Raw genomic sequence first — 18838 nt, 5'->3', positions numbered from 1 at the left:
TACTGCAACAGTTCCATTTTCAGTGAGACATCCACAACCATTGTCTTGCGGGTCTAATGAATCATGGTGGAACCCCTTCGGTTTCCAAAGATCAAGATTACAACAACATCGTTAAAAAAACATTTGCTCTTCAATCTTTTATGTTCAAATATTACAACTTATACTCATAATAATGAATCAGAAACAATATTACAAAAGGAATAATAATTATAATTATAATTATAATAGTAGGAAAATTAACAAGTAAAGTTCAGATTTGCTTAAAGAAGATTGCACTACCCAACTTGAGTGTTTGACCGTGTAATATAAGGAATTCTTACTAGATGGTTGAAACCTTAACGTCCTTTTGGATTCATGATTTGTGAAAACACAGCACTAGGAGTTAACCCATCAGAGTCTTCACTAGCCAAGCTTCTACCTCCAATGCTCATCGACATGCCACTGCTTTTGGAGTCGGTCACATTACCATCATAACCCGGTAACACATCCACGCCCTTCTTTCCTTTAGAATCTGCAAACAACGGCTCATCTTCACCGCATATTCCTCCGAAACCGTTGCCACTCTCCTCCGCACTTTCTTGCAGCTGCAAAGCGAATTCAAGGTTCCACAAGACATCACCCATGGATGGCCTTTCAATGCCTTGGTCATTTACACACTTCATCGCCGTCTCGGCAAACTTCTTAAAACATTCCGGAGCAATCTTGCCCTTCAGATAAGGATCAGTGATTTGGTCAAGAATGCCTTTCTTGTAGCAATGAGCTGCCCACTCAGCTAGACTCACTTGCTCCTTAGCAAGTGTTGGGTTCAAAGCCGGGCGAGCGCAAAGTACCTCGAATAGAACCACACCAAATGAGTACACATCGGATTTGTCGGTCAGTTGTTGCCTCCTAAAGTATTCTGGATCCAAGTAACCAAAACTACCCTTTACCACGGTACTTACATGAGTATTATCCAATGTAGGACCTGTTTTAGACAATCCAAAATCAGAAACCTTGGCCACCCACTTCTCATCTAGTAAAATGTTTGTAGTCTTCACATCACGGTGGATGATGGTATATTTAGCACCGGTGTGAAGATAGTGTAGACCTCGAGCAGCTCCAATGCATATCTCAAGCCTTTGCTTCCATGGAAGTGGAGGTTTCTGAGTCTTGTATAGATGCTCCCTGAGTGTTCCATATGCCATATGATCATAGACAAGGATCATTTCGGTGTTCTCTTCACAGTATCCGATCAATGAAACAAGGTGTCGGTGACGAAGTTTGGAGAGCATTTCAATTTCAGTTTGGAATTCGTGCACACCCTGCTCAGAGAGTGGATTCCCACGTTTAATTGCAACTTTGGTTGACCCGCCATCAATTTCTCCTTTGTAAACCTTGCCAAATCCTCCCACACCAAGAATCAAAGATTCGTCAAAGTTGTTTGTAGCAGCCTTGATTTCAGCAAATGAGAAATGACGACAAAGGTTTGATGGAAGAGTGGAAGTGTAACTTCCGGTTGTGTTCGTCTTGGCAGAAGCTGCAGAGTGTGAATTACCGTAAAGGGAAAGGGGAAGCCAGCCAGACGGCCCTTCACTTGTACTAGAATCTTTTCCATTCCTACGGCGACGAGACGTGCCAAAAGCAAATAGCCCAATCAAAAGCAATAAAGCAACTCCTCCACCAATACCTCCAGCAATGATTCCTGTATGACTCTTGGATTTACTAGATTTCCTAGCCAATGAAGGATCAATTAAGTCTTGCACCTGAGGAGGAGGAGGGTTTGTCCCTGCCAGATTACCTTTACTATCACTGATTTTGAATATTTCTACTCCATTCAAGATTGCGTCATAGTAATTGGACTTGGAAGCTGTATTTGGATGCAGTGCAAGCCACAGGTCCTGCTGCGGTGGCCCATTGGGAGCAAATACAACATAATCTTTATGCACCGGAACCCCATTTGAATGTGGAAGGTCAAAACTATCTGCCCAGGCAATAACATCAGCCCCGTCCTGAGCAGTTTGATTACCGAGGAATATATCGAATACCCTTTGATTAACCTTAGTTATAGTTGTCGTGCCCTCACAAAAATGAAGTCTCACAAGATAGGAAAACCCAGAATCAATTGAGAAAATCCAAGTCAAGTTCCAATTCAAGCTGATATTGGGATTCGGACCCATCGATCTGGCCGTCACGTAAACATCGGACGGAGCAATATAAGATGGTGTTCCCGGAGGATACTCAAGCTTCACTTCTGGATCAGCAGTCTCGGTAACTCCAAATGCAGCCCCATAAATGTAACGCACATCATCGGTCCATGACCTAAACATGCCGGTATCTTTGGAAGGTGAAATATCATTCCCACCCACGTTTAACCTATAAACATTCTCAAGTGCAGTGCTGTTGTCAATGGTGAAGGTAGTACCCGTACCAACAATCATGGTGGTTCCATCAGTAGAAGTATAAATATCAGGCATGGAAACAACCTCAATCCCATTTACAAATGCATAGGCTTTAGATGCATTGGCAGATGGAGTAAAAGTCACATTCAAGGTTCCTTCATCAACATGAATGCAATATTCCTTCACAATGTAATCGTAATTCAAACCCAAAGCAGTCTCAGAAACACTGAAATTCCTAAGCACGGTGTATGATTGCGCAGTCACACCAAACCGTGCATCGGATGCATTAAGCCCACCATAAGAAGCCGAATAAAAGTACAACCGTAGGAACTTCCAACCGGAAGCCACCGGAAAACTATAGGTATACGGCGATTGAAAAACACGCGCAGTCATAAACGGAATCTGCGGAACTGCAGGATCTTGAGTTGCAGCCTGTGATGTAGTGGATTTTACAGCTGATGAACCAAATTTTGAACCATTATCAGTGGTCCATTCACGGCCATCAGGATCAGTACTAACAGCAGGACCGCCACAATTCAGCAGGATTTTATCTGTTGGCTTAAAATCTGCTGCTAGAACAAGCTCAATAGCTAACACTAAGAACAAAAACAGTGGAACACAAACAAAGTATTTGTTCATGTTCTTCATAATGACCATGAAACACAACAAGTCCAAAACCACAAAATAAACAAAACCCTTGTTTTGTTTTTTGTTTCTAGCTTATTACAATTACAATCTAAACAAACCCAGAATTGTAAAACAAAGAAAGAGGTTAAATTTGATAGAAAGATCTGATTTTTAGAACACCCAGATCGGGAAAGTAAATTGGAAAGAGTTTCCAAAATCAGCAAGGGAAAATGATGAGGTGGATTTAGAGTTAAGAGGAGATTGTTTGAAGAAAGAAAGGTGTAGAAGATGGTGTGAATGAAGGGAAAGTGTAGAAGAAAGAGAAGGGGTTTTACCTTATGCCATGGGAAGAAAGATGAGCTGAAAAAGGAAGCAACTTGGTGAGTCAAAGAGGAGAGATCTTGTTGTGTATGTAGGGTTGGATTAGAAGAAGTTGATGGAGTCAGAAAGTTGCAGAAACAAATAGATAAATGCTGCGACCAAGTTGTAACTCACTAACTTGTAGTTGTAAGAGAAAATGCTAAATTCAATAACCACAAAAGGTTAAAAAAAATAAAAATAGATATACAAATAATGCAAATTAATTCACCCAACAAAAATTGACTTAAAAGGCATCATGCACTAGATCATTTTAAAAAAAATAGATTGACATCTAATAAAAATTCACCATTTACAAATTAAACTCACTAACCAGTAACATGATCAATTTCGTCGTAATGAGCATAGCTCAAGTGGACAATGATATTGCAATAAACAAGAGTTGATGTTCAAACTATAGGTTATCCACTTAACTATTTGATGAAAAAATAATCAATTTCAAACCTATAAGTGTAACTTATTTACTTCATGAGGGAAACCAAATTTACACTCAATCATGTAAATTATCCTACCTAATGCCCAGTGAAAATAATACTAATTTTGAAATTAGTTTTTATTTACTAAAATAAATTATAAGCTCATTTAATTTAAAGAGTACAATTCCTTTTAATTTTATTTATTTTAATTACCTAAAAAATATATTTATTTTAAAAACTAGTTTTCTTAATAGAATGACAAAGGAGAAGAAAAGGAAAAAAGAACGCTATGAATAATTATTCAAAAAAAAAAAAACGTTATGAATAATGTAATGTTTAGGACAACAAGTCTCAACATAATCTTCAACTCCAATAGAAAATTTGTCAAAAAATCACAGCTAACCTTAAAGAACACAAAAAAGAAGAAGGTTATTTTAGTAACATTATTTTTACTAGTTAAATTTAACTTTAAAGTATATCATTTTAGATATAGTTGGTAACATTTTCCAATTACATATAGTAGTTACTAATATTAATGGTAGGAGAGAATTGAACCGTATCCTAATTTCAAATCTTATTGCCTTTATTGTAAAAATAAGTTCTCTAACCACACCTTTATACGTGAATATTTTGTATCTATTGATCGTTAAATTATCTTATTAATAAAGCTCCACATGACTTAGTTTTAGTTAGTGAGGCTCCTTTTTGAAATTACCCGTAATAGTTCACACCTAAATTTTCTCCTTTTAAGCTTTTGAATGAATCTTTACATTTTTGTTTCTTGCTCCTTGACTTTTGCGGTATGCGTAAATGGAGGCGATACTTGTTCAATTTGACGATGATGTGATTATTTTTTTTTAAAAAATAAACGATATTTATTCATTTAAATTGATAGAGTACATCGATACAATACAAATACAAATTCGTCAAAAACAACAAGGATGAATATGTAACAAACTCACAACATCCATGTTAATAGCATAAAACGACAAAGTACTTGTGCCTACAAATATGACTAATGTGAATATAGTCATGTCTCCAGAATACTCATGTTTCCGGATCTACAATGTTAACGACGCCAAAGTCATTGTCATTGGTCGAACCTGCACTTGCTCAAAGCTAATCTTTCAACTTGAGTCAAATAAACACCGCACTTAGACGAGAATAAAAACAAACAGAGTCGTTTAGAGACGACAAAATCACAAAAACAAATGAAATAAAACAGAAAATATATGTGAAATCACTTATACAATTAGAATAGAAGGAAAAACAATTCGGATGGGTGATTTTTGGATAAAAATTGACCCTAAATCACCCCTCTGTAAAAAAGAAGAAGAAAAGGGTGACGACTAGGGTTTGAGGAGAGAAGAGAGAGAGGAAGAAAAGGACACCACGATGATGTGATTATTATTAATTAAACAAAGGAAAATGTTACATGAACACCCTTTAATCATACACTCTATTGTACACTCCATGTGTTAAAGACATTTTGGTAATTTCATCTCACAACTATACTTTCTCTTTCATCTCCTCTCCTTTTTCCTTGCCACATGTCAGAATTTTGTGTGGATGTAAGAGATGTATTGCCACATGGAGGAATACATGTATCACCACTCTTAAACAAATGATTAGCATATTTTTCTATGTTGTTTGGAAGGTCTCTCTCTCAATGAAAAGGAAAACATATTGTTAATTGTTTGTTAATTTTTAGTTGAAAAGGTCACCTTCTGCTGCTAAGTGCTAATGTGTGCAATGCATTTTGTTTTATCGTTATTAGTAGTTCATTAGTAATACATCATTTTCACAATATTCTTTCAAAGAAATATTATTATTTTTTTTTACAAAAAAGTATACAGTCTAACTCATATTCCTTTGAATTTTGTTATTTCTTTCACAAAATATCATAACAAATTTTAACAACAATTTAGATGATTAACACAATTTTAATATGTGTTAGTTTTTTTAATATAAGAAAAATTTAGATGAGTTGAACTTTATTAGAGTCACAACAGACTCTAACCCTTTAATTATGTGGTTGTCTTTATATAATTTAGTTACTCAACTCATTTATTTTTTATTTGAAGTATTTTAGGGAAAGAAAATAAGAATAAGAGTGTAATAGTGATGGTTGGTGTGGACAGACAGATAGGTATTGTGGTGATGGGAGAATCTTACAGCCGAACAGAACAACAAGCGCGTAATATATGTTCTGTATACGCGGTTTCGTCTCTATGTTGTCATTCCACCACTCAACATCTCAACTTCAAACTTTTTTCATTTTATAAACACTTTTGAGGTGAGGTGGGTATAGAAAGAAAAGAACTACGTAAACAACAAAATTTCATTCAAATTCAATAATTATTATTAGCATTAGGATATATATATTTTTTTTTAGGAATATAACATAATTAGTAGTAATTGTTTTGATTATTTAAACGTGAGACGACATTTTATGCGTAATGTGTTGTTTTCACACGGACTTTTTACTTTTGAATTTCTTAATGTTTTAGACTTTTAGCACCTCTTTAAAATTAAAAGTATACTATGTGATTACGTGCAGAAAATTTCTCCCAAAATATATGTTTTAGTTTGACTTTGAGATATAGTCACGGCCTACAAGGCTACAATATTATTTATACTGCGGTAGATTTATATCATCATCTATGTTAGGAAATTGATATTGATATAAGGAGGAGTTATGTTACCATGGATTATTACTAATTTTCTTAAAAGAAATTGAAGACTAGAAGAAACAAATAAAATTATGACAATCAATGAGAGTTTATACAGCAGTAGGGACGCCAAACACATCACATGTAGCGGTAGTGCATGATTTTTATTGTCCATTTGCAAAACTAATGTGGAAACTGGAACGTATATTATGTAATCAAGTTATCAATTGAAGAATGTAATATGTAAGTTCCAATATTATTTCATGTTTTTGTGGTATTGTTGAGTTAGAATTCTAGAGGGATTAATAGAAAACTTCAATTAATTGAAGTTGAAGCAGATGAACAATCTTTATTAAATAAACTGAAACTCATGATATACAAGTTGATATTTTATTTTACTCAGAAATAAACAAACTTATTTCCAATTACCAACAATGCTTCCATAAGCTCCAATCTAAGTAACTGTCTTCTAGTCTTCTAGAACTCATGCAACTGGTTTCAACACGAACATCTTACACGCGTGTGATTCTACGGTTGCCCTCAACTTGTTCACAAAAGGTGTCTTCAATGTCTTGTGCTGCATTCAAAACAATCAAGACAAAAACCTTATTTATAACCTCAGCAGTATCCAACAAAGTACAATGAAACATAGTATATAAAAATACAGCATGCAATGCACAGAAAACAACATAAATTGAATGTCAACAAAAGTACAATGAATTACCTCCCAAAGGTCTCTTGCTTGAACAACAGTTTTTGGTGGAATGCCAATGTCATCCCAATTAGCTGTTATATCTATATGCTTCTGAGTGCCTTTATTAAGCAACACAACAGCTACCCTATATCCTGAAAGAGGACCTGCCCATATCTATCCAACAAAACATGCAGATAAGAACAAAAATCTTTAATAAACATAGTGCCAAATTATTAGGCTCAATCATTCTAAAAGCACACTGTCTCAGCCGTTGGATTCACTAAATGTTCTTTAAAATGCAACTCAAAACATGAGTAGTTTGACGATCTTCATTTAACAGAAGACAATCCAATTCCATACAAGTAACGCTCGAGAAGAAATCGTATGTTGTATTCGGAATGAAAATTACCTCAGCATCACCTTCCATCCTAACCTTTTTAGCTTGTACGCCAAGCGAATCTATCGTGTGATAAAAGATATAACATAATATCAGTAACGTATATTACATATGATTAGAAAATCGCAAAATGACAAATTATGCATCACCTTGGTTAACTGCAATAACTTCCTTATTAGAAACTATCTCCAAGGTCTCTTTAGTCACATTTCTAACATCACAGCCTAGAAGAAGAGGAGCCTGCAATAAACCTTCACCGGTGAACCAGTGAAAAATGAAGTACAGTACAATACGGAAATAGATCTGCTGTGACGCAGTTAGAGATCTTGGTTGTCCAATTGCAAATCAACAACCGAGATCATTTAAAATTAATTTACTGATTGTGTAATCTGTGATGTTTGATCTCAAATCAATGGTCGAGATTGAATACTGTGTGTAACTGTATGATATTTGTAGAGCAGTGAATTCAGGTCCGTACAATACATGCTTTCACATAAATAAGGATGTTTGGAGACGAGAATAATCGAACCTTTGAAATGGCCCACAAACTGAAGTGAACGATATACTCATTTTTTGTCATCCCTCCATTTCCAACCTCAAGCATATCAGGATCTGTCGAGTTAGAATGTTTAATGAATAAATCGACTCATAAATTGTATCATGAAATCAATATGCAAACTCGATGTCTTTCACAAAAAGTTGTTAAACAAATGAAATTCTAACCATTCCAACCACCAGGTCTTGCAAGCTCAGCATAAACTTCATTCATGTCAGCCCTTGAAATCATACTGCATAAAACAAGTTAATTTTATTAGCTAGTAGCTAAGGATAGTAGGATACACGATTGTTCAACTTTAGTAAATATCGAACTTGTTTACATTTCAAAAAACCAATTGAGTGCATGGTTTTTACCTTTCCCATGTATCAGTTATGTCACCAGTAGTTCTCCAACTATTTCCCACTTTAGCACCCCATTTAGCTGGATGCATATCTCCCCTAACAAACAAAGAAAGTTTGATTAGAGAGGAATACTTAAAATTGTATGCTATAAAGCACTGGCACATACGTACACCAGATCCGATACTGACATAAACACCAATAATAATTTGAAAAAATGAAAGTGATTAAATGTAATCAAATGTGTTGATGTCAAACAGCCACACATGTCGGATACCGGATACACCTTCAACATGTGCTACGTAGATCAAAAGATAAATAAGATACTAAAATAGAATAATTACCATTCACATAGCGAAAAGAAGATTGGACGACCTGCCTTCATTAAAGCGCGAGTCATAACAGGATACCTATACATAAGAAGGCCATGTTTTTTGAAATCATGTATGAAATATTATAAGATGTAGTTCTATTAGGGAAACTACAAAACAACACTAGTAGTATGCAAAATTGCAAATATATTTTTGACTACCTCACAGTGGGCTTTGATTCATCATTGTAACAATTATCATACTTCAAATAATCAATGCCCTGTTATCAAGCAAAATAAGCATTGGTTACATAGATATTAATAGGTAAGTGCTAAGAAACAAGATTAAAAAAAATTAAAAAATATTTGAAGTACCCATGATGCAAAAGTTTTGGCATCTTGGAACTCATGACCTAGTGAACCAGGCATTTGTTTGCTACATGTAAAATACCTGTGAAAGGTCAGAATAAAGATTAGTTAGAAAGTAATGAAAAATAAATAAAATACAAGGGGATAATTTCTTGTTTATGTACCCTGCATCTGAATAAATTCCAAGCTTAAGACCCTTGCTATGAACATAATCTGCAAGAGCTTTGATGCCAGATGGAAATGTTGATTTCTTTCCCACCAGATTACCCTATAATATAGTTTATGTCATAAACGCTTTAATCAGATTAATTAAAACCAAGAACTTTCAGAAATCAAGTACTAAAACATAATGGAAGCATGTGAAAATTATAAGACTGTACCTTATTATCACGATTAAGTTCAGCCCAACAATCATCTGCATCAATGAAAATTTGTGGATTAAGGTTAATAGCATGTGCTAATGATACTTTACTAAGTAAAAAATTGAAACAAATAATGATAAGAGTTGAAAATTAAGTGATTTGTTGTACCTATATTAACATAGGTGTATCCAAGCTTAGATAGACCAGTTGAAACAAGGGCATCAGCTGTAAGGAGTACACAAAAATCAAATGCTAGTTTATCATATGAACACATAGTCTTATAAAAATTCTTAAATTCATTATCTTGTATACTATACATAAATCACATAAACTATAAATTAATGAGAAAATACCAGTTTCTCGGATCATTTTTTCATTAATTTGACAGGCGAAATGATTCCAACTGTTCCACCTGTATAATAAAAAAAATGTTATAAAAACCTCAGTATCATAAATCTTTAGATGCATGTAAAATATGAATGGAAAGTAAATAAAATAAAAAATTATTTTAATTTATTAGTATTCCTTGCTAATTAAAGTATTGCTATTCTAAAAAGCACTTAATCCAACAAAATTAAGAGAAGGAATTCAGTGACATACCCCATAGGAGGAGTTTTACCAAGTCCATTAGCAAGAAGGTTTCTTCTGAGATGCTCTCCATCATAGTTGTTCCCTAATGAAGAAGCAGTGACACAAACCAAACAAACATGCAAAAGGGTCACCAAAACTACCACCATCTCAAATCCAATCTTACTCCTCATTCTCTACTTCACTTCACTTCACTTTACTTCAGTTGAAGTGTGTTTGAGAGAGAGAGAGGGTCCCTTATCTTTATTTATAGCCAAAAAAATAGACAAGACTAGTTAGTATATGATCCTTAGCTAGTCAAAGGTCACTGTTTATGATTTTAACTGTTATACGTATTTGACTATCATGTTAGTCGTTTTTTTTTTAATTTTGAAAATGAAGTTGCATGATTCTTCAAGAAAAATCTAAATCCAATGTATTGTTTTGTTATTTACTTTGATCTATAGCCTTAATAACAGGAGTATTAAAATTTGATAAGAACAAATTTGTAGTGCATACATGATACATACTAGTCCTGAGTGAATGTCGTATTCAGTAACAATGTATTCTTTCACGTGTAGATTTGCAGTCTTATAGATTTGTGTATCATAAAACCATGTTTCATCCTCATCCTAATAATTTTGATTTGGATGCTATTTCATCCTCATCCTGAGATTCAATTTGTTCTTGATCATAATTTTCGAGGAATGGAATGTATCCATTTTAAAGATTTTTTAAAAGACTTTTTACTACCAGGGTCTTAAATTTTAATTTTAATGTATTATAAATTATAAGATTTAGATAGAAGAAATGATATCGAGCAAAATACAAGTAACATGCCTCTAATACATAGATTTCATGTGAAAAAGTGTGGTCAAAAGTTACTTGTGTGGTTGCTTTTTTGTTCATTGTGTTGATCAACAAAATTCTTTTTCTTCACCTATTATCTTTTTTCTTATAATTACTACCTCCGTCCCTAATTATAGGATCCTTTTGAAAAAATAACGGGAATTAAGATAGTGGATATTTGTATTAAATATGTTTGTAATTACTATTGTTTTTACAATTTTATCCTTTAAGAGAGAGTTGGTTTATGTTTTCAACATGTTATTTATTGTTGATTGAAGAAAAAGATGTATAATAAATAGGGGCATGTATGTAAAGAAATAATTAATGTAGTTGGAAATAGCAAAGAGGTCTTATAAAAAGGGACAATTTTTTTTTCAAAAGGATCTTATAATTAGGGACGGAGGTAGTACAACGCAACATCCTCATTGTCATAAGTATTTTTAGGATCAAGATTCAAATTTAGTGAACTTGTATTCCCATTAAAAATTACTATACGTTTGGTAATTGGGGAACGAATCTGAGCCTCTTTTATTATTCTTTTCGTCACTTGCTCCAATTCGTCGATTAAGTTGTATGACCATCGATGAACTTGTTTACTGATTTCGTTTATTCCACTACATTTCTTTCTATAAAAAATGGTTTGGTTGTTCCGATCAGTTCTAATTGCCTCAAATAAGATTTTTTTTTTCTTTGGAATATATTTTTACTTGTTCATGTTCTGGAAAAAATAAAGTCCGTCAAAATTAAAACTGGATAGGGATTTTTCCGAAAATTTACTGATTAAGTTAAAAAAAATAAATTCCATAATAATTCTGGATATTTACTATTAATAGAAGAAGGAGACCATGAATCTTATTTATCAAAATGGAATTTGTTGTGTAAGTTTCATTTTGAATTGATGGTGAAAAGGTCCATTCAAGATAGGATCATATATTTTAGTTGAATATTTTATTTTCCTTTTATCATTAGATAATCTAATTCGGTTTTCAAATACATCCATAGGAATAAATTTCTTATATTTTTTATCTAAAACTTTTGCCCTTTTTAAAAATTCATTGCTTAGTTTCTTTCTTTTTTCTTTATTAGTGGAACTCTAATAATTAAATAATTTATTATCATTATAGGAGATTTTATCTCTTGTGAAGAGATTTTTTTTTCTTTTTTTTTCTCCATGATTTTCAGAAAATTAGATAAATAAGGTGGATACGTGAAATATACTCGTTCTTTTCCATCACTTTGACATATATGAAGGAAAAAAAATTGTGAATTTTCATCTCGTACAACTCTTTCAAAGTGATTGAATTTTATATATTGCAATGGATTAGATCCCATAAAAAACATACTAGACCACCAAGAATTAAAATAAAAAAAATAAAAAAATAGGTTTATGAGCCTTCAGCTACCAAAAAAAAATAAAAAATTGACACGATCAAATATATGTTCCGGTGACATTTGATTGTTGCAAAAAATCCAATGATTGCGCTTCTTCCAAATAATTGTGCATCTTCTAAATAACCCATGTACACATCAACCAAATCATTTGAACTGGTACACAAAATATGGTAGCTAGCAAAGTTCAATCAATTGAAGCAGATGAACAATCTTTATTAAATAAACTGAACCTGATGATATACAAGTTGACATTTATTTTACTCAGAAATAAACACCTATTTCCAATTAACAACAATGCTCCTCTCAAAAAAATTAACAACAATGCTTCTAAAAGCTCCAATCTATGTAACTGTGTTCTAGTCTTCTAGAACTCATGCTACTGGTTTCAACACATACATTTTACAAGCATGTGATTCTACGGTTGCCCTCAACTTGTTCACAAAAGGTGTCTTCAATGTCTTGTGCTGCATTCAAAACAATCAAGACAAAAACCTTATTTATAACCTCAGCAGTATCCAACAAAGTACAATGAAACATAGTATATAAAAATACAGCATGCAATGCACAGAAAACAACATAAATTGAATGTCAACAAAAGTACAATGAATTACCTCCCAAAGGTCTCTTGCTTGAACAACAGTTTTTGGTGGAATGCCAATGTCATTCCAATTAGCTGTTATATCTATATGCTTCTGTGGGCCTCTATTAAGGAACACAACAGCTACCCTGTAACCTGAAAGAGGACCTGCCCATATCTAACCAAAAAAGCATGCAGATAAGAACAAAAATCTTTAATAAACATATTGCCAAATTATTAGACAAAATCTATCTAAAAGCACAGTGTAACGCATTCAAGGGATCTCGGCTGTTGATTAAGATTTTACGCCTTATATTTTGACTTCACAAAATTTTCTTTAAAATGTAACTCAAAATATGAGTAGTTCAACGATCTTCACCTAACAGCAGAGAATCCAATTACCTACAAATAATACTAGAGAGTAGAGATGAAATCGTATGTTGTATTCGAAATGAAAATTACCTCAGCATCTCCTTCCATCCTAACTTTCTTAGCTTGTACGCCAAGCAAATCTATCGTGGTAAGAGATAGAATTTAATATCAGTAACATATTACAATGATTAGGAAATCACAAAATGACTCAAATTATGCATCACCTTGGTTAACTGCAATAACTTCCTTATTAGAGACTATCTCCATGGTCTCTTTAGTCACATTTCTAACATCACAACCTAGAAGAAGAGGAGCCTGCAATAAACCTTCAAAGGTGAAAAAAAGAAGCCAGGTACATGACATGATTTCGCACAAATCAAAGTCCTGTTTGAATTAGTTTCTACACAAGCGTTTTTGCTATAAGTGTCTAATTAAGTTGTTTGTCCAAACGGGGCTCAAGATACATGAAGACAAGAGAATGATAGAACCTTTGAAATGGCCCACAAACTGAAGTGAACAATATATTCATTTTTTGTCATCCCTCCATTTCCAACCTCAAGCATGTCAGGATCTGTTGAGTTAAAATATTTAATGAATATCTTGAGTCATAAATTATATCATGAAATCAAGATGCAAACTCAATTCTTTCACAAAAAATTGTTAAACAAATGAAGTTCTAACCATTCCAGCCACCAGGTCTTGCATGCTCGGCATAAACTTCATTCAGGTCGGCCCTCGAAATCATACTGCATAAAACAAGTTAGTTTTATTAGCTAGTAGCTAAGGATACACAATAGTTCAATTTTAGTAACAAATTGTTTAAATTTCAAAAAACTACTAGTACCAACAAATTGAGTGCATGGTTTTTACCTTTCCCATGAATCATTTATGTCATTAGTAGTTCTCCAACTATTTCCCACTTTAGCACCCCATAAAGCTGGATACATTTGTCCCCTAACAAACAAATAAAGTTTCATTAGAGAGGAGTACCTAGCATTGGAAGAGCAATAAGATGCTAAAATTATGCAAGAATTACCATTCACATAGCGAAAAGAAGATTGGACGACCTGCTTTCGCTAAAGCCCGAGTCATAACAGGATACCTATATATAAGAATGTCATGGTTTGAGTTCAACTGGTTTGAGTTGAGGATTAAAGGAGTTACGAAACCAAAGTTCAAAATTACGTATGATAAGATAAAAGTCCATGGAATTTAAAATTATGCATGAAGTATTTTAACATAAAAAACTATACAACACTAGTAGTAAGAGAAATTGCAAGTATATTTTTGACTACCTAACAGTGGAATTTGATCCATCATTGTTACAGTTATCATACTTCAAGTAATCAATTCCCTATAATCAAGTAAAAGAACCATTGGTTACATAGCAATTGATTGGTAGATGCTAAGAAACAAGATTAAAAAAATAACAAACATTTAAGTACCCATGATGCAAAAGTTTTGGCATCTTGAAACTCATGACCTAGTGAACCAGGCATTTTTTTGCTACATGTAAAATACCTGTGAAAGGTCAGTATAAAGATTAGTTAGAAAGTAATGAATAATAAATAAAATACAAGGGGATAATTTTTGTTTATGCACCCTGCATCTGAATAAATTCCAAGCTTAAGACCCTTGCTATGAACATAATCTGCAAGTGCTTTGATGCCAGAAGGAAATGTTGATTTCTTCCCCACCAGATTACCCTAAAACATTAACAATTTTTTAAAAGGAAAAAAAAAATTATAAGCAAGAACTTTCGGAAATCAAGTGAGAAAACAGAATGAAGCATGTGAAAATCGCATGATCTATACCTTATTATCACGATTAAGTTCAGCCCAACAATCATCTGCAACAATGAAAATTTGTAGATAAAGGTTAATTTCATGTGCTTATGATACTTTGCTAAGTAAAATTGAAACAAATAATGATCAAGAGTTGAAAATTAAGTTATTTTTATGTACCTATGTTGACATAGGTGTATCCAAGCTTAGATAGACCAGTTGAAACCAGGGCATCAGCTGCATTTCCATACACAAAATTTACAATCAGTCTGAATTCTTACAATCAGTCTATAAATTTTTATATAAATTCATAGATCATTGTACCCAATTTTTTTTAATAAATTAATTATTATATATACATAAATAAATCACATTAACTATAAATAAATGAGCAAATACCAGTTTGCCGTATGATTTTTTCATCAATTTGACAACTGAAATGATTCCAACTGTTCCACCTGTATAATAAAAAAATGTTATAAAAACCTTTAGGTGCATGTAAAATATGAAGGGAAAGTAAATAAAATGAAAAAACCAAAATAAAAAATTGTTTTAATTTATTAGTATTCCTTGCTAATTAAAGTATTGCTATTCTAAAAAGCACTTAATCCAACAAAATTAAGAGAAGGAATTCAGTGACATACCCCATAGGAGGAGTTTTACCAAGGCCATTAGCAAGAAGGTTTCTTCTAAGATGCTCCTCATAGTTGTTGATGTTACCTAGTGATGAAGCAGTGACACAAACCAACCAAATATGCAAGAGGGTCACCAAAACCACCACCATCTCACCAACATTTTTTCTCCCCATTTTGTACTCCCTTTAGCAACCAACCACTACACTTAACTTCAGTTGCAGTGAGAGTGAAAGAAAGGGTCCCGTATCTTTTTATAACCAAAAAAACACACATAAAATGTTCCTCCTTTGTCCAAAGTCAGTGTTTTTAAATGTGCTACATGTTTGACTGGCAAGTCAATGTCTGAATATTGATTGATTGATAGACTTATAACTGGTTTTTTGACAATTAAGTTGCATGAGAAAATCCAACTACAATTCAAATGATGACATTTTATTTATTATGTTAACCCTTCTACTCGAGAGTTTTAAGAACTTGAAGTTCGGTCACGAGGCAAGTCAATGTTAGGAAAGTACGTAAAAAAAAATTATAGTCAAATTAGTGGATATGAAACTAATGTGAAATAATAGAATACATAGCATTGTTAACGAAGTTCGGTCAGTTATGCCTATTCTCCAAACAACTGCACATCTTTTTAATAAAAAAAAGAAAAGAAAAATATATGTATTTACAAACACTCACAATCTCTCATTACTCCTATAGTGTGAAACCTTCACCATTTGTTTATTTTCCAAGCTTCCTGCACCATCAACTACAAGTCTATTGACTGAAAGGCTATAACACAGTTTGGTTTGGTTGTTGAAGAAAAAATGCAGCATGCATTTATTACCAAAGGCAAGTAGTTACCGTTAATAGACGAGGACATAGAGTTAGTTAATGACTCGTTCAAATATAAGAATATTATACGAATAATGGAGAAAATAGCTTTAAAAAATTGAAAAAAAGTCTCTAAAATGAATATTTATTTACCAACATTTGCAATTGAAATTCATTATTTTTATGCCTACAAATTATAAGTTGTTATCACCAAGTTCTTTTCACCATGACAGGAGGTAGAAATAATAGAGAAATAGAGATTCTGAACAATCCAAATGCCGCAATTAGGAAGCCACGATTGAAGGTAGAATTTTCAACATAAACAAATATTTGAAAGAATTAAGGAATAACATCCCGTAAAAAAGAAGGAAATTAGCAATCCAAACAAGAATAATCTGCACACCTCTTTCAATCACTCTAAAAGATTTCAGTTAACCATATATATTGAGTCTTGTGACCACATTTTTCAGTCGAACACATTTAGAAACTGAAAAACATGGTCATACAATTAAAATGTGCTTGACTACTATTTTTCCACTTAATTAACCAAATAAATTCTGAAAAAAATAGTAGTTACACAACTAAAAAAATGTGATCACACAGATCATATATTTGATTAATTTAAATATTATATTTTAGAATGGTACAAAGGGGTGTACACATATATCAACCTATCATTATTGTTCAAACAAGGGGGAAAGTTAAAAAGTATCCTATAAAATTATGATGGAAATTAGCAATCCATCATATAAAATTATATTTGAATCAACCGTTGAAACAACCTCAATAACTTTTGATTATTCAAATATAATTTTACCATCAATATGGTAATGTTTGATTTGAATCAATATTTTTTTTTAAGGAGAAGATATCCATTAACTCCAAGAGTAAGTCTCAAATTATTCCAAATTATAACTCTTAATCTTAATATTAATGAATGGTCTTAATTAATTTTTAATAATAATAAGGTGTTGCTAATCGGTGCCTCCGGGGTACTGAATAAGGAGCAATAAATGAACATATTTCACTTGTTTTATTTTAATTAAATTGATAAATAAGTCAACTAATTAAAATAAAAAAGTTGTATTTAATACTCCATTAAATTTACTTTTCCATTACATATTTACATTCCTCTCTCCTTTTCATTTCTTAACAATTTTTTTTTCATCATCTGAACCAATTTTTCTTTCCCTAAATTTTTTGTAAACATTTTTTTCTTTCAAACCAATTCACGGAAAGCTCATGCATAATTAACAACATATTCAATTAAAATAAAGTCTAAAATATATTAACAATTCCAAAGATAAAATATCAAATATCAAATACAACCTCTAAAAAAAATATCAAATACAAAATAATCAAATGTGTAGAAATTTTATGCTTGTATCACAAAATAGGAAATTTAATAGTATTGAATGCACATTTTTCTTATTTTAATTACTTGACTTATTTATAACTTTAATTAAAATAAAACTAAAGAGATCTAGTTCATTTATTGTTTCCTAACCGATGTCCTGTCACAGGGGCACTGGACAGGGCACTGGATAGCATATATTACCCATAATATTATGGTGAGGATGTTTTACTCCTTCTTTATCTCTAAACTCATAGCCACGTGCATCAATTTTTTTTTAAACGAATCACTCCTTCTTTCTCTCTACCCAATTGTAACGAATGAATCATGACATTAATTGCAAATATTTTTTTTCAATCAAAACTTATTACAAGTTAACGAATGGCCTTAATATTAATGACTGAATCACATCATCACATCCACCTGCATCAATGATCTAGAACGGATCACTATTGACATGTCTTCTTTCCGATTCCCTTACTCTTTCAGATATGTCTATGATGTGTGTTCAATGCTCATACCAAAATGTAGGTTATTCTTCAAAATAGGTATGCATTACACGTTGATCAAAAAAGGTATATCAAGAATTACCTAATTACATCTCTAAAATTATAATAATCTAATCCTTTGAGATAGAAGGGATAGAGAAAGTTATGTCATCAGGACTATGAAGATATCGGTTGTCTTCATTCGGTGTTTTCCAGTCGAATATTTAGGGTGTAGAAAAATTCCACCATAAGAACTAATAATAATAATTAATCATGACCATTAATTAATATTAAAATTCAGAGCCAAGATCGAGAGTAATTCTAGAGACTTACTCTTGGAGTCAATTGATCCCTCCTCTTTTTTTAGATAAATATAATATGCTCTTTATATTTCCATAAGTTTTTCCTCAAGTTTGCGACACAATTCCAAATTTTTATATCAAAATGATCGACACTAAGTACTTCAAAACATAATATTTTTTTTAAATGAAATTATTAACACTC

General features: G+C 32.5%; 3 protein-coding genes across 3 annotated transcripts; all 3 read right to left on the bottom strand.

Moving 5' to 3' along the window:
* LOC25498856 (receptor-like protein kinase FERONIA) lies at nucleotides 1-3514 on the bottom strand. Its single transcript, XM_013593812.3, has one exon. It carries the CDS (start codon nucleotides 3033-3035, stop codon nucleotides 336-338), a length of 2700 nt encoding a protein of 899 aa, XP_013449266.1. The 5' UTR covers nucleotides 3036-3514; the 3' UTR covers nucleotides 1-335.
* A 3194-nt stretch (nucleotides 3515-6708) lies between these two features.
* On the bottom strand, nucleotides 6709-10325 carry LOC25498855 (alpha-galactosidase 1). Its single transcript, XM_013593811.3, has 15 exons — nucleotides 10101-10325; nucleotides 9854-9912; nucleotides 9669-9725; nucleotides 9519-9553; nucleotides 9303-9406; nucleotides 9145-9220; nucleotides 8992-9050; nucleotides 8804-8869; nucleotides 8475-8558; nucleotides 8286-8350; nucleotides 8092-8174; nucleotides 7712-7802; nucleotides 7575-7624; nucleotides 7196-7339; nucleotides 6709-7048 (listed from the first exon to the last, which is right to left on the bottom strand). Exons 1-15 carry the CDS (start codon nucleotides 10259-10261, stop codon nucleotides 6956-6958), a joined length of 1227 nt encoding a protein of 408 aa, XP_013449265.2. The 5' UTR covers nucleotides 10262-10325; the 3' UTR covers nucleotides 6709-6955.
* Nucleotides 10326-12402: 2077 nt separating this feature from the next.
* Nucleotides 12403-15939, bottom strand: LOC25498854 (alpha-galactosidase 1). Its single transcript, XM_013593810.3, has 15 exons — nucleotides 15686-15939; nucleotides 15441-15499; nucleotides 15222-15278; nucleotides 15072-15106; nucleotides 14860-14963; nucleotides 14703-14778; nucleotides 14553-14611; nucleotides 14294-14359; nucleotides 14128-14211; nucleotides 13939-14003; nucleotides 13746-13828; nucleotides 13482-13572; nucleotides 13348-13397; nucleotides 12920-13063; nucleotides 12403-12772 (listed from the first exon to the last, which is right to left on the bottom strand). The coding sequence occupies exons 1-15, from the start codon at nucleotides 15847-15849 to the stop codon at nucleotides 12680-12682; spliced, it is 1230 nt and encodes a 409-aa protein (XP_013449264.1). The 5' UTR covers nucleotides 15850-15939; the 3' UTR covers nucleotides 12403-12679.
* Between the last annotated feature and the right edge of the window lie 2899 nt (nucleotides 15940-18838).

The sequence above is a fragment of the Medicago truncatula genome, chromosome 7 (genome assembly GCF_003473485.1).
Source record: "Medicago truncatula cultivar Jemalong A17 chromosome 7, MtrunA17r5.0-ANR, whole genome shotgun sequence".
NCBI lineage: Eukaryota > Viridiplantae > Streptophyta > Magnoliopsida > Fabales > Fabaceae > Medicago > Medicago truncatula.
This window is presented reverse-complemented; position numbering and strand designations above follow the sequence as displayed.